This window comes from Podarcis liolepis (assembly GCF_965112155.1).
Source record: "Podarcis liolepis genome assembly, chromosome: 5".
Lineage (NCBI taxonomy): Eukaryota > Metazoa > Chordata > Lepidosauria > Squamata > Lacertidae > Podarcis > Podarcis liolepis.
Window position 1 is genome coordinate 96,972,596 of NC_139556.1, and position 13,266 is coordinate 96,985,861.

The 13,266-nt window shown below is 40.8% G+C and overlaps 1 protein-coding gene across 6 annotated transcripts in view; it reads left to right on the top strand.

Annotated features, from left to right (window-relative positions):
* Positions 1–241: 241 nt before the first annotated feature.
* LOC310707285 (cytochrome P450 2J2-like) overlaps positions 242–13,266 on the top strand; it is a 162,980-nt gene continuing 149,955 nt past the window's right edge. For 3 of the 6 annotated variants that reach the window (XM_083504296.1, XM_083504297.1, XM_083504295.1), the window contains exons 1-3: positions 257–675; positions 5,136–5,298; positions 8,702–8,851. In XM_083504296.1, the coding sequence (XP_083360422.1) occupies positions 508–675; positions 5,136–5,298; positions 8,702–8,851 (481 nt within the window). In that variant the 5' untranslated portion in view covers positions 257–507. Of the gene's footprint in view, positions 676–5,135; positions 5,299–8,701; positions 8,852–13,266 lie in introns of all 6 variants that reach the window. The other 3 variants (XM_083504298.1, XM_083504294.1, XM_083504293.1) reach the window with 3 other exon arrangements.

Here is a 13,266-nt window from a genome sequence, read left to right on the forward strand (position 1 = left end):
GTTGGCTTTTGCAATTGTAATGCATTTACTATCCTGGCCTTCATTGCTGGATTAATAAGAGCTTGAACTCAGAGTTCTTTCTGTAGGCTTTGACGCCTACATCAGATTGGTACCTTCCCAAGGCACAGGTTACAAGGAGTAGCAAATCCATAAATGGGAAAGATACCCATATTAAATACCAGATGACTCTTGGGGTACTGAAAGTAGATCACAGTCTCTTGGGAGTTCAGTGTGCCTGATATAAAGCACACTTCATCACATCTGCGTGACACATATCAAAATGATTATAGCGTTTGATTGTACTAGTGTTTGATTGTATCACATTCCAAGGCTACTTACAAATGGTGTTGCACCCATTGTTGCTTATTTGTATTTAATAACTGTACATATAAAAACAGAGAATACTGCTGATGTCTTTGATGAAAGCAAAAACTCCTTAGAGAAAGAGAGTTGAACCTGACCAGGCAACCTAGAAAAAATTAAGGAGAAAGAGACAGCAAGAGAAGGATGGAGGTATGGGCACTTTTGATTGCTCTGCTGGTGGCTCTTCTGATTCTGCACTACCTGAAAGAGCTCTGGTCACACAGGCATTATCCTCCAGGTCCTCTCCAGCTTCCTCTCATTGGAGCCATATGGAGGTTTGGATTCAAGATGGATGAAAATACTCTCATTCAGGTACTTATTGCTTAGTAATAACTCAGTCTGATGCCAGCAATTCTTTTATCTATTTCCCCCAAGAATTGTGATATTTCAGCTTCAACAATAGAATGGGTTAAAATGGTAAATGCCATAAGCGTCCTTTGTCAGAAGTTGTAAGCAATACAAATAATAGTAATAATGTAAATAGTATTATTATTAATATTGCAAAGCACAAAACCATATAAAAGTTGAAAATATGCATTAAAAACTACAGATCAAAAATATTTATTGTATACTGTTAAACTGAGGAATGATGAGAGAACACCCTCAAAGGGAGAATGCTTTATGAATATCTTGGAATATGCAGAGAGGGCAAAAATTGATAAAAGATACAAATTTAGAATCTTTTAAAGAAGATTAGAAAACCTTTCCGGTCTATATAAAAATGTTATTTCCCATATGCAAAGACCACAGCGGGGGTTGAAGTGTAAGAAAACAGCAGAATATATTAAGAAACATGTTAGAGAGGATGAAATTAGATAAGATGGAACTTTAAAATGCAATCGTATGTAATTCGAGTTATAAACATTGATATTGGGTGAGTGGGAAATCACTTGTTTTGTTGAATTGGAATATAGTGGTACCTCGGGTTAAGTACTTAATTTGTTGCGGAGGTTCTTTTTTTTAAAAGAATTTTTATTAAATTTCCAGTTAACAAACCAATCATATCACATTAATTCCAAATTATACCAATACATAATAAACTCCAAATATTAAACCGGATTTTAAATTTTTGTTAGGGGTACCCATGCTTTGAGTTCAGAAAGGGTCCAATCATCTCATATTTCTGCTGCTTTGATATTCACAAGTCCCATCTTTCCATCTCTTTGTTGTTATCCTTTACAAATTCCGTCTTCCAATCTTCTTGCTGTTATCATTTTTCTTCTTAATAACCTCTGAGTTATCTCCACAAGCGAGTTGAAGCAAACATTATTATAGTCCTGTGTGGATTTTCATGCTGATCCAAAAGTCCTATTCAAACGGCATGCACCATTTCAGCAGTTCCCATAAAATACAGTCTAAGCGTCTGCTCATTAACTTTCCCAGACCAGTTGCTCCATAAATCAGCCTTTCCAGGGGAGTTCTTGCCAAATCAAACGTAGAATTCAGATATGATAACAGAACAGTGGCTCCCTCCCCCTTTGACTGTAAATCTTGCAACGAAGTCAGTCTCATAATGGCGGTTCCCAATTAGAACTGCGTCATCCAAAAGCCTTTCGTTTCCTTTCCAGATCTTCCGCAAAACAGAGCCTTTAGTTGATAATTTCCACACAGTTTATTTCCCCATCTCACTTGCTATCAATCATGTGGCGGTTCTTCTTGGGGAGGGGTTGTTAGGTAAATCATATTGAAAAAGAGAAAAGTTTCCCCCCCCTTTCCGATCCATTTCAACATACCGACATAGCTGTGATTCTTTTATGTAGTCTTCTGTTCAGTCCAACCCGTCACTCAGCTTCTCAGTGGTCGATTTAATTAGCAATCAGTACACCCTTTCCTTCACTCAAAACATGTGCATTTACTCTTCTCCAATTATTTATCTTGAGCAAGGCAACTAGGATCGCAATCAGAAGTAGCATCCAGGAGATCCAAAAACTCACTCGTAGGCTTTCCGTCCAGTGTCCCCACACCCTCCTTCTTTCGAACTCAGGGGTGATTTATTGGCAACAGCGGATGAGGCAGCATTTTCCCATCCTCTGGGAAAACTCGGGAGGCTAATTTACTCCCATCATTAGCCTCTTAACCTGTCCGTTCTTACCCTGAAACTGTTCTTAACCTGAAGCACCACTTTAGCTAATGGGGCCTCCTGCTCCTGCCGCGCCGCACCAGCACGATTTATGTTCTCATCCTGAAGCAAAGTTCTTAACCCGAGGTACTATTTCTAGGTTAACAGAGTCTGTAACCTGAAGCGTATGTAACCCGAAGTACCACTGTATAATTGTTGAGTAACAAATGTTACTTTCTATATGGAAAATTTCTATATTCCAATTGTTTTGTCAATTGGAACATTATTATTATTATTATTATTATTATTATTATTATTATTATTATTAACCACTCAATAATACGCCCCCACAAAAAAAGGGCATAGGCCTAGTTAAAAAGGAAGGTTTTGCCAGGTGAACTTCCCTGGCGAGAGCATTCCACAGACGGGGAGTCACTGCAGAGCAGGTCCATTCTTGTGTTGCCACCCTCTGGACCTCTTATGGAGGAGGAACACAAGGAAGGGCCTCAGAAGATGATTTCAGGTCCGGGTAAGATAATATCGAAAGAGGCGGTCCTTGAGGTATTGTGGTTCTGAGCTATTTAAGGCTTTCTAGGTCAAAACCAGCACTTTGAATTGGGTCCAGAAACTAATTTCTAGCTGGTGCAGCCGGACCAGGAGCAATGTAATATGCTCTTGTTCCAGTGAGCAACCTGGCCACTGAATTCTGCACTAGCTGAAGTTTCCAAACTATCTTCAGAGGCAACCCTATGTATAACACATTGCAAGTAATCTTACCTTGAGGTTACCAAGGTTAACAAATGTAACTTTCTATATGAAAAAAGAATAAAATATTATTACAGAAAAAAGACAGACCACAGCATTCATTCACGGCAGCCTCTCAACAGGTACTAACCTCCATGCTCTATTCAATCTTTTTCACTCAAACCAGAAGCACTTATAAAAAACAAACTATAAACTAAAATACCAAAATCTTCTTAAAGGATCTCTGCGGTGAACTAGGGTTGCCATTTTTTAGGAAATTGTTGAGCTTTTTCCATTGGGTTGCCATACATCTCAGTGTTCCTGACATTTTGCCGATTCCTGTCAGGACATGTCAGGAATTTTCCTGATGTATGGTAAGCCTACAGTAAGTGCTAATCTCCAGTTAATACTCTCTCCAAGATTACAACGGCAGGGCTGTGAAATCAGCTTCAGAGAGTCATTTAGAAAGCCTTGAAACTAATTTCACTTGGAAATGAAGTCTTGCTACCACTTACAAGTTGACCCATAGAAAATACAACGTTTTATGTTGCCTTGTGTTTTCCCCTGATTTCACATAGCTACCCATGCTGCCATTATCCTACTTTGTATGGTTTTGTGCTTTTCAGTATTAATCGGAATCTTGCCCCTTTATATTAGTTTTAATGTGTGTCCTTCATAGCTGCTGGTTGAAGGGCACTCATCTCCAAAACACATTGTGTAACACAAGAAGCTGAATTAATAAAACAGGTTATTACAGTATGTTCTTGATCTTGTTTTCCTTTCGTTCTATTGCATGTTGCAACATGGCCTAGAACAGGTATGTCCAACTTTCAAGAGACTGAGATCTACTCCCACTATAAAAAAACTGGCGGTGATCTACTAAATTTGTAGAGCTTTTTTTAGGGAGCCAAAGTTCTTGAGCTTTCAGGAGGGCTCGCCCCCCCCCTGGTTCTTGAGCTTTCAGGGGGATTCAGGGGACCCCCTAGATCTACCACAGACAGAGCACTATCTACTAGTAGATTCCGATCTACCTGTTGGACATCCCTGGCCTAGAATGCTGTGTACTTCTCCCCTTCCAACAGACGGAAGGGGAACAAGTTCAATTGGCAATGAAGCAGGAGCACATCAGCCTTTCTCAGCAGCAGCTCACGTGTAACTAGAGAAGACAAGAGACAAACAGAACAGACACCTTTCCATTGCCTCCTCTGCAAGCATTTACTCTTTGTCAGATCATAGTTTACTTTGTTTGTTTGTTTATTTGTCTCTTAAATACAATTATGAGCTTTTTCAGCGAAAACTCTTCAAAAAATATAAAATTACTCAGCCATCTGATACGAACATATTAACTTTTAAAACATTGGAATTGGTAATAATCTCTAGCCCAGACATGTATCATCTGAATTTCTTGCCATATATTTGCATGGTGCTGATGCTCCTGCTGTAACCCACCATGGGTCTGAAACCTGACCCAGGACTCCAGCCCAGCCTATGCCAACCTGGTACCCTCCAGATGTTTTGGACTACAATGCCCATCTGCCCCAACCACCATGGCCAATACTCAGGGATGGTGGGAGTTCTAGTTCAAAAGCATTTGGTGGGCTACAGGTTCCACATCCCTGCACACACAAAGATTGTGGCAAGATCATTTTCTGGCAATGACTTGTGCATCTTCTTGTCTGCCGCAGGAGGGCTGGTTACTATGAAGTGTCTCTGCTGCTCTGATCCTAGGCAGAGGCAACATGGCTCGGAGGAAGTAAAACAAAAAGGTTGGAATTATGGGAGGGAGGGAGGGAGGCAGGAAGGAAGGAAGGGGAGGAGGAGAAGGAGGAAAAAAGGTGATCGCAAGAGAACTGCACATAGTGAGAAACTGCAGAGGTGAGGGAGGATGACGTTCTCGTATTAAGTTGAAATATGCAACTGTGTTTTTTGAACACATCATTCCTCTCTTCTCTTTTGACCCAAATGGTAGCTGAGAAAGCAACATGGAAATATTTACACCATATGGTGTGGACATCTACCCATTGTAGTACTGTCTGGATTCCAAGCAGTGAAAGAAGCGCTCATTGACCACTCTGAAGAATTAGATGAGCGACCAGAGACTCCTTTCCTTAGGACTCTGATAAAAGGAAAGGGTAAGTAGTGAAGAATAAGAATTTCTACTGGTATTTTCCCAAGATGAAACATTTAAAGGGCTGTCCAGAAAAACAGAACAAGGGTTCTCTATTACTACTGCAACACAGCGGGAAATGCATTACCTAGGAGCCAACCCCCAGGGGCTGAGGTCATTCAGAGTGGCTAGTCCTCATGCTATCAAATGAAACGTTCATTTGGGTGCATGAAAACCTGGCTTCAGAACATGTGAAGATTTGATTGATTATGACATCTCTAAGAAACACAATACACTGCTTCTCTCAACAAGCTCTTCCAACATGTTTTGGGCATGGACTCATGTGGTAAATATAACATGTGAACTTTGCAATCACATAGTTACTATCATTATAAATTATGAATTGCATTTTGTATGTATGTATGTCTCAAGGCAACTTACAGAGATATAAAAACAGTTTAAACTATGAATAATCATAATTTAGAAGTCCCGGGACCTAAGTAAGTCAGATTATCCTCCACCAGGGCCACAATGTGAGTTACTGTGGGGCTGGCCTGCCCAATAATTCCCATCACTAACTCCACAGTTTATTACTGGTGCTAAGGCCTCCTCCAGAAAACGTTTTTTAATTGCACATTCATAATGATTTGTGCTCATAATACTTTCAAGGTGGTTGTATCCAACTTCATTGTCAATACTACTTATGCCTGCAAAGATTTTGAGGTGATCATACAGTTTCATTTCCATTCTGTCACATCCTTTAACTATCTGCTGAAAACTACAAATGCACAAACTTATTTTTGTCCCACTTTCGTTGCAATATAGATAGTTTCCCCAGACAGAAATAATGCAGTAGTGTTCAGGCAGCGTTGCAGAAGAATTGACAAACCAGAACATATCCACCATTGACGCATTACATCTTGTCAAAAATATGGTACAGAATTCACCCTCAGTAAAAATCACAAACCTGTCTAGTGGACCAGTAGAAGTAGTAACTGGTTGACACCACACATTATATCCTTAAAAACAGTGTCGAAAATTTGGCTGAATTGTGTTTATTTGGTTTTCCATACTTTTTTATTGAAACTTTTCAGCAACACTAACTACACAAACAAACAAAAAAGCAAAAGAGAGAAAGAAACGTCAAGCCCTGTCTCAAAGGTAGATCTTAACTCTTGTCTCACACAGAAGGGAGTGGACCCTCCCAGCTCTCACCTGGGTGCTTCCCATTCTTCCCCCAGTCTCCCACCATGGGAGATCTTTCCTTCTCTGCCTCTCACACAGGGTCTTTCACCAGCCGGCAATCACCTTCAAGTGTGTACCCAATAGTCCTCCTCCATTCCAGTATGGTGACTTTATCTCCCCAGAAATTCCAACCATTCCTCCATGTTTTTTTTTTTAAAAAAAACAAATCCTTCATTTCTATTTAAACAGGAATCTCTACACTGTAGTCATATACTGTTAGAGGGGGATTTTTCACTGGTGGCAGATGACAGAAGACTGTGACACCATGAGACCAGTGTAAAACCAAGTCAAATAAAGGTTTTATTTCAAAACAACAAACAGCAAAGCTTCTGGGTGTTTTTCCTGCAGGCAGAGTTCAAACTGAAGCTTTTCTCCTTTTGTAGTAATGGCCAGCTGCAACCAATTAGCCCAGAGCTCACAAAAACTGTTCTTAAAGGTGCAAACATGTTTCTGTGCAGAATGTCTCCCAAAATATATTAAACATATAAATTTTATTAAAAAATAACCCATAGTTATTTACTTGTTGTATATTCATTATTTTACACCCAGTTTTATATCTTGCGATCTCATTTCCTGTAGGCAGTGATTTTCCATCCTAATCTAGCAAGAGAGAAAGAAAAAAGGTCCTTCCATTTCCACCACTTCCATTCTTTTCCCAATAGCATCACCAGAAGCTTGATAGATTTTTCCTCTAAATTCCCTCCAAATTGTGCCCAGAATCCTTTGTCTCTCCACTCTAGCTCTGCCATCACAGAATGTTTCTTGATCTCTCTGTCAGTGGTTTCATTCCTCTCCTCCACATCACAGCTCCATCACTTGACTCTTTCACTCCTCCAGGCACCTGTGTGGAGGTCCTCTCCATTTCTTCATCTGTCACCTCCCACTTTTCCATTCCACTCTCATGTTCTGGCAGGCCTTTATCAATATTATTAACCAAAGGTTCTACATCTTCTTCAGTCTCATCTTTCTATGATCCATTTTCATTCACCATTTTATGCATCTCAGCTGTGAGCTCTTTCAGCTGCTCATCCAGTAATTGCTGCATTAACAATATGTTTGCCATACTGAGGTCTTATTAACAACTCACTCTCCACCTTAACAGTCTGCCTTGAAAACCTGCATCTGTCTCCTTAATAGAGGAGCATATTCGTTACCACAATCAGAGAGGTAAATTTCACTTTGCAGTTGGCATTTACACCAAAGGGGCGGTTGGCATTTACACCAAAGAGTTAAAAGTAATATGAAATGAGAATTATTAACCATCGGAACAACCTTATCAGTTTAGAATATTTCTTAGTTGCAAATAATAAAAACATGCTTTTTGTTTTATTTTCTGCCTGTTAATAATTGCCTCTTCTTGTGCCAGCAGATAGCTTGCTTTCCAAGTGAAAGTTCAATTGGTAGATTTATATCTTGGCTATCATTAATCACCACATAATCATCTCTGTCGGTGGAGTGTCGGCAGTAGACATTTAGTCAGCCATCTTTCTTCATGGAAGTCCCTTAACTGAATTGGGGTTGTGATTTAAATTTACTGTTAGTATTTAACATTATGAGAAAACTCAGGTGATACCTGTAAGTTCACTCTTTGTTGCAGTAATCACCACTGTTTACATAGATAAACCCAACTCCCTTCTTAGCTTTGCTAGGAATAATTGGTGAATCAAAGCAACTATTTTGCTGATAAATTCTTGCTTACAAAAAGCTAAATGTTGACACTGTACAGCAGGGCTTTCAGTAGACTCATGATATGCTCTGGTGTGGTCTGTTGCTCTGGCTGAGAAACTGACCCCCCAGGTCAGGGTGGCCAGAAGCAAGTTAAGTCCTTTATCCTTCTACAACACCTGCCATCCATTTGTCTCCCAATGAGAAGTGAATTTTGATCGTGACGGCCTTCCATGGAAAGATCTAAACTTGTTGACATCACACTGTATCAGATACCAGTTTTCTCTTCAAAAATCAAAACGGTAGAGCTGTCGAGAAATCTCACTTTTTGCTGATACTGTAAAGTGTGGATGCATGTGACGTCATTCTGAGCGTCTGCACATGTGTGAGCGGCAAAATCCTGAAGTAACCTCTTCCATTACTTCTGGGTCACCGTGGGAGGCAACCTGAAAAGATTTAACCCGAAGCGACTTTAACCTGAGATATGATTGTTGTTATTTCTCACTGATTTTCCATAGGTATTGCATTATCAAATGGTCACACCTGGAGGCAACAGAGACGCTTTGTTGCAGTTACTCTGCGGAAGCTGTGGCGGGAAAACAAAGGCATGGAGCAGAAAGTAGCAGAGGAGGCCCATCAGCTCGTGGAGGTTTTTGCACGTTCAAAGGGTATGTGATGCTAAGTGATGGTGCTGAGCTGGCATATGAAGATATATTTGTGTACTACCTCTGTCCATTTTAGAAAGGAATATGATATGCTTCTCTTGGTTCCTAATGGAGATCCCAGCAGTTTCTCATGGCCACCATGAAACCCCACTCTCAGTATGAATTGCACCAGTTGAGCTAACATTTGTTGTTGTTGTTTAGGCGTTTAGTCATGTCCGACTCTTCATGACCCCATGGACCAGAGCACGCCTGGCACTCCTGTCTTCCACTGCCTCCCGCAGTTTGGTCAGACTCATGTTTGTAGCTTCGAGAACACCGTCCAACCATCTCATCCTCTGTCGTCCCCTTCTCCTTGCGCCCCCCATCTTTCCCAACATCAGGGTCTTTTCCAGGAAGTCTTCTCTTCTCATGAGGTGGCCAAAGTATTGGAGCCTCAGCTTCACAATCTGTCCTTCCAGTGAGCACTCAGGGCTGATCTCCTTAAGAATGGATACGTTTGATCTTCTTGCAGTCCATGGGACTCTCCTCCAGCACCAGAATTCAAAACCATCAATTCTTCGGCGATCAGCCTTCTTGATGGTCCAGCTCTCACTTCCACTACTGGGAAAACCAAGGCTTTAACTATACGGACCTTTGTTGGTAAGGTGATGTCTCTGCTTTTTAAGATGCTGTCTAGGTTTGCCATCGCCTTTCTCCCAAGGAGCAGGCGTCTTTTAATTTCGTGACTGCTGTCACCATCTGCAGTGATCATTAAGCCCAAGAAAGTAAAATCTCTCACTGCCTCCATTTCTTGCCCTTCTATTTGCCAGGAGGTGATGGGACCAGTGGCCATGATCTTCGTTTTTTTGATGTTGAGCTTCAGATCATATTTTGCGCTCTCCTCTTTCACCCTCATTAAAAGGTTCTTTAATTCCTCCTCACTTTCTGCCATCTGCATATCTGAGGTTGTTGATATTCCTTCCGGCGATCTTAATTCCGGCTTGGGATTCATCCAGGCCAGCCTTTCGCATGATGAATTCCGCATATAAGTTAAATAAGCAGGGAGACAATATACAGCCTTGCCGTACTCCTTTCCCAATTTTGAACCAATCAGTTGTTCCATATCCAGTTCTAACTGTAGCTTCTTGTCCCACATAGAGATTTCTCAGGAGACAGATGAGGTGATCAGGCACTCCCATTTCTCTAAGAACTTGCTATAGTTTGTGTGGTCGACACAGTCAAAGGCTTTTGCATAGTCAATGAAGCAGAAGTAGATGTCTTTCTGGAACTCTCTAGCTTTCTCCATAATCCAGCGCATCTTTGCAATTTGGTCTCTGGTTCCTCTGCCCCTTTGAAATCCAGCTTGCACTTCTATTTACAAAAACAATATAAGTTGTATGAATGTTAGAAATTTACACGATTCGGAAACTATAGCTTCAGCAATTAGAATTGGGAAACAGGAAATTATATTTTAAGCAAGAAAAGGTCAAAATCTAAGGTAATACTATGTTTAATTTAAGATATAAGTAATTGATGGAAAGTATGTTAAATTTAGACGTATAGTATTTGAAAAGTACAAAATAAGGTACGAAACAAGGTAATAATTTGCTGATATTTTTATTATAAAGAACGCAGGGTATGGGAGATGTGAGGAAGTCCAGTTAGTTATATAAAAAAATGTGTTGAATGGTTGGGTTTTTTTCTTTATTTTTTTTTCTTTTTTCTCTTGTTCTTCTATCTTTTTCTTCAGTGTATGTTTCTAACTTTGTATTTGAAAATTTAATAAAATATTTATATATATATAAAAAGAAGAAATCCAGCTTGCACTTCTGGGAGTTTTTGATCCACATACTGCTTAAGCCTGCCTTGTAGAATTTTAAGCATAACCTTGCTAGCGTGTGAAATGAGTGCAATTGTGCGGTAGTTGGAGCATTCTTTGGTACTTCCCTTCTTTGGGATTGGGATGTAGACTGATTTTCTCCAATCCTCTGGCCACTGCTGAGTCTTCCAAACTTGCTGGCGTAATGAGTGTAGCACATTAACAGCATTATCTTTTAAAAATTTTAATAGTTCAGCTGGAATATCATCACTTCCACTGGTCTTGTTATTAGCAGTGCTTTCTAAGGCCCATTTGACTTCACTCTCCAGGATGTCTGGCTCAAGGTCAGCAACCACACTACCTGGGTTATACGAGACATCCATTTCTTTCTGTTATAGTTCCTCTGTGTATTCTTGCCACCTCTTCTTGATGTCTTCTGCTTCTGTTAGGTCCTTTCCACTTTTGTCCTTTATTATGGTAATCTTTGTACAAAATGTTCCTTTCATATCTCCAATTTTCTTGAACAGATCTCTGGTTTTTCCCATTCTATTGTTTTCCTCTATTTCTTTGCATTGCTCGTTTAAGAAGGCCTTCTTGTGTCTCCTTGCTATTTTTTGGAAATCTGCATTCAATTTCCTGTATCTTTCACTATCTCCCTCGCATTTTGCTTGCCTTCTCTCCCCCGCTATTTGTAAGGCCTCATTGGACAGCCACTTTGCTTTCTTGTATTTGCTTTTCATTGGGATGGTTTTAGTTGCTGCCTCCTGTATAATGTTATGAACCTCCATCCATAGTTCTTCAGGCACTCTGCCCACCAAATCTAAATTCTTAAACCTGTTCCTTACTTCCACTGTCTATTCCTAAGGGATTTGACTTAGATTGTATCTTACCGGCCCAATGGTTTTTCCTACTTTCTTCAGTTTAAGCTTGAATTTTGCTATAAGAAGCTGATGATCTGAGCCACAGTCAGCTCCAGGTCTTGTTTTTGCTGACTGTATAGAGCTTCTCCATCTTTGGCTGCAGAGAATATAATCAATCTGATTTCGATGCTCCCCATCTGGTGATGTCCATGTGTAGAGTCGTCTCTTGTGTTGTTGGAAAAGAGTGTTTGTGATGACCAGCTTGTTCTCTTGGCAGAACACTATTAGCCTTTGCCCTGCTTCATTTTGAACTCCAAGGCCAAACTTGCCAGTTGTTCCTTTTATCTCTTGACTCCCTACTTTAGCATTCCAATCCCCTATAATGAGAAGAACATCCTTCTGTGGTGTCATTGCTATAAGGTGTTGTAAGTCTTCGTAGAATTGGTCAATTTCAGTTTCTTCAGCACCAGTGGTTGGTGCATAAACTTGGATTACTTTGATGTTAAAAGGTCTGCCTTGGATTCGTATCGAGATCATTCTATCATTTTTGAGATTGTATCCCAGTACAGCTTTCGCCACTCTTTTGTTGACTATGAGGGCCACTCCATTTCTTTTACGGGATTCTTTCCCACTGTAGTAGATGTAGAATCATAGAATCAGAGAGTTGGAATAGACCACAAGGGCCATCAAGTCCAACCCCCTGCCAAGCAGGAAACACCATCAGAGCACTCCTGACATATGGTTGTCAAGCCTCTGCTTAAAGACCTCCAAAGAAGGAGAATCCACCACACTCCTTGGCAGCAAATTCCACTGTCCAACAGCTCTTACTGTCAGGAAGTTCTTCCTAATGTTTAGGTGGAATCTTCTTTCTTGTAGTTTGGATCCATTGCTCCATGTCCGCTTCTCTGGAGCAGCAGAAAACAACCTTTCTCCCTCCTCTATGTGACATCCTTTTATATATTTGAACATGGCTATCATATCACCCCTTAACCTCCTCTTCTCCAGGCTAAACATGCCCAGCTCCCTTAGCCGTTCCTCATAAGGCATCGTTTCCAGGCCTTTGACCATTTTGGTTGCCCTCCTCTGGACACGTTCCAGTTTGTCAGTGTCCTTCTTGAACTGTGGTGCCCAGAACTGAACACAGTACTCCAGGTGAGGTCTGACCAGAGCAGAATACAGTGGCACTATTACTTCCCTTGATCTAGATGCTATACTCCTATTGATGCGGCCCAGAATTTCATTGGCTTTTTTAGCTGCCGCGTCACACTGTTGCCTCATGTCAAGTTTGTGGTCAACCAAGACTCCTAGATCCTTTTCACATGTACTGCTCTCAAGCCAGGTGTCACCCATCTTGTACAGTGGTGCCCCGCAAGACGAATGCCTCGCAAGATGAAAAACTCGCTAGACGAAAGGGTTTTTCGGTTTTGCGTTGCTTCGCTAGATGAATTTCCCTATGGGCTTGCTTCGCAAGATGAAAACGTCTTGCGCTTTTTTCTTAAAGACGCTTGAAGAGGCGCAGTTGCGACGAACCGTGCTTCGCAAGACGAAAAACATCGCAAGACGAAAAGACTTGCGGAACGAATTATTTTCGTCTTGCGAGGCACCACTGTATTTGTGCCTCTCATTTTTTTTTGCCCAAGTGCAATACTTTACATTTCTCCCTGTTAAAATTCATCTTGTTTGTTTTGGCCCATTTCTCTAATCTGTCAAGGTTGTTTTGAAGTGTGATCCTGTCCTCTGGGGTGTTATCCACCCCTCCC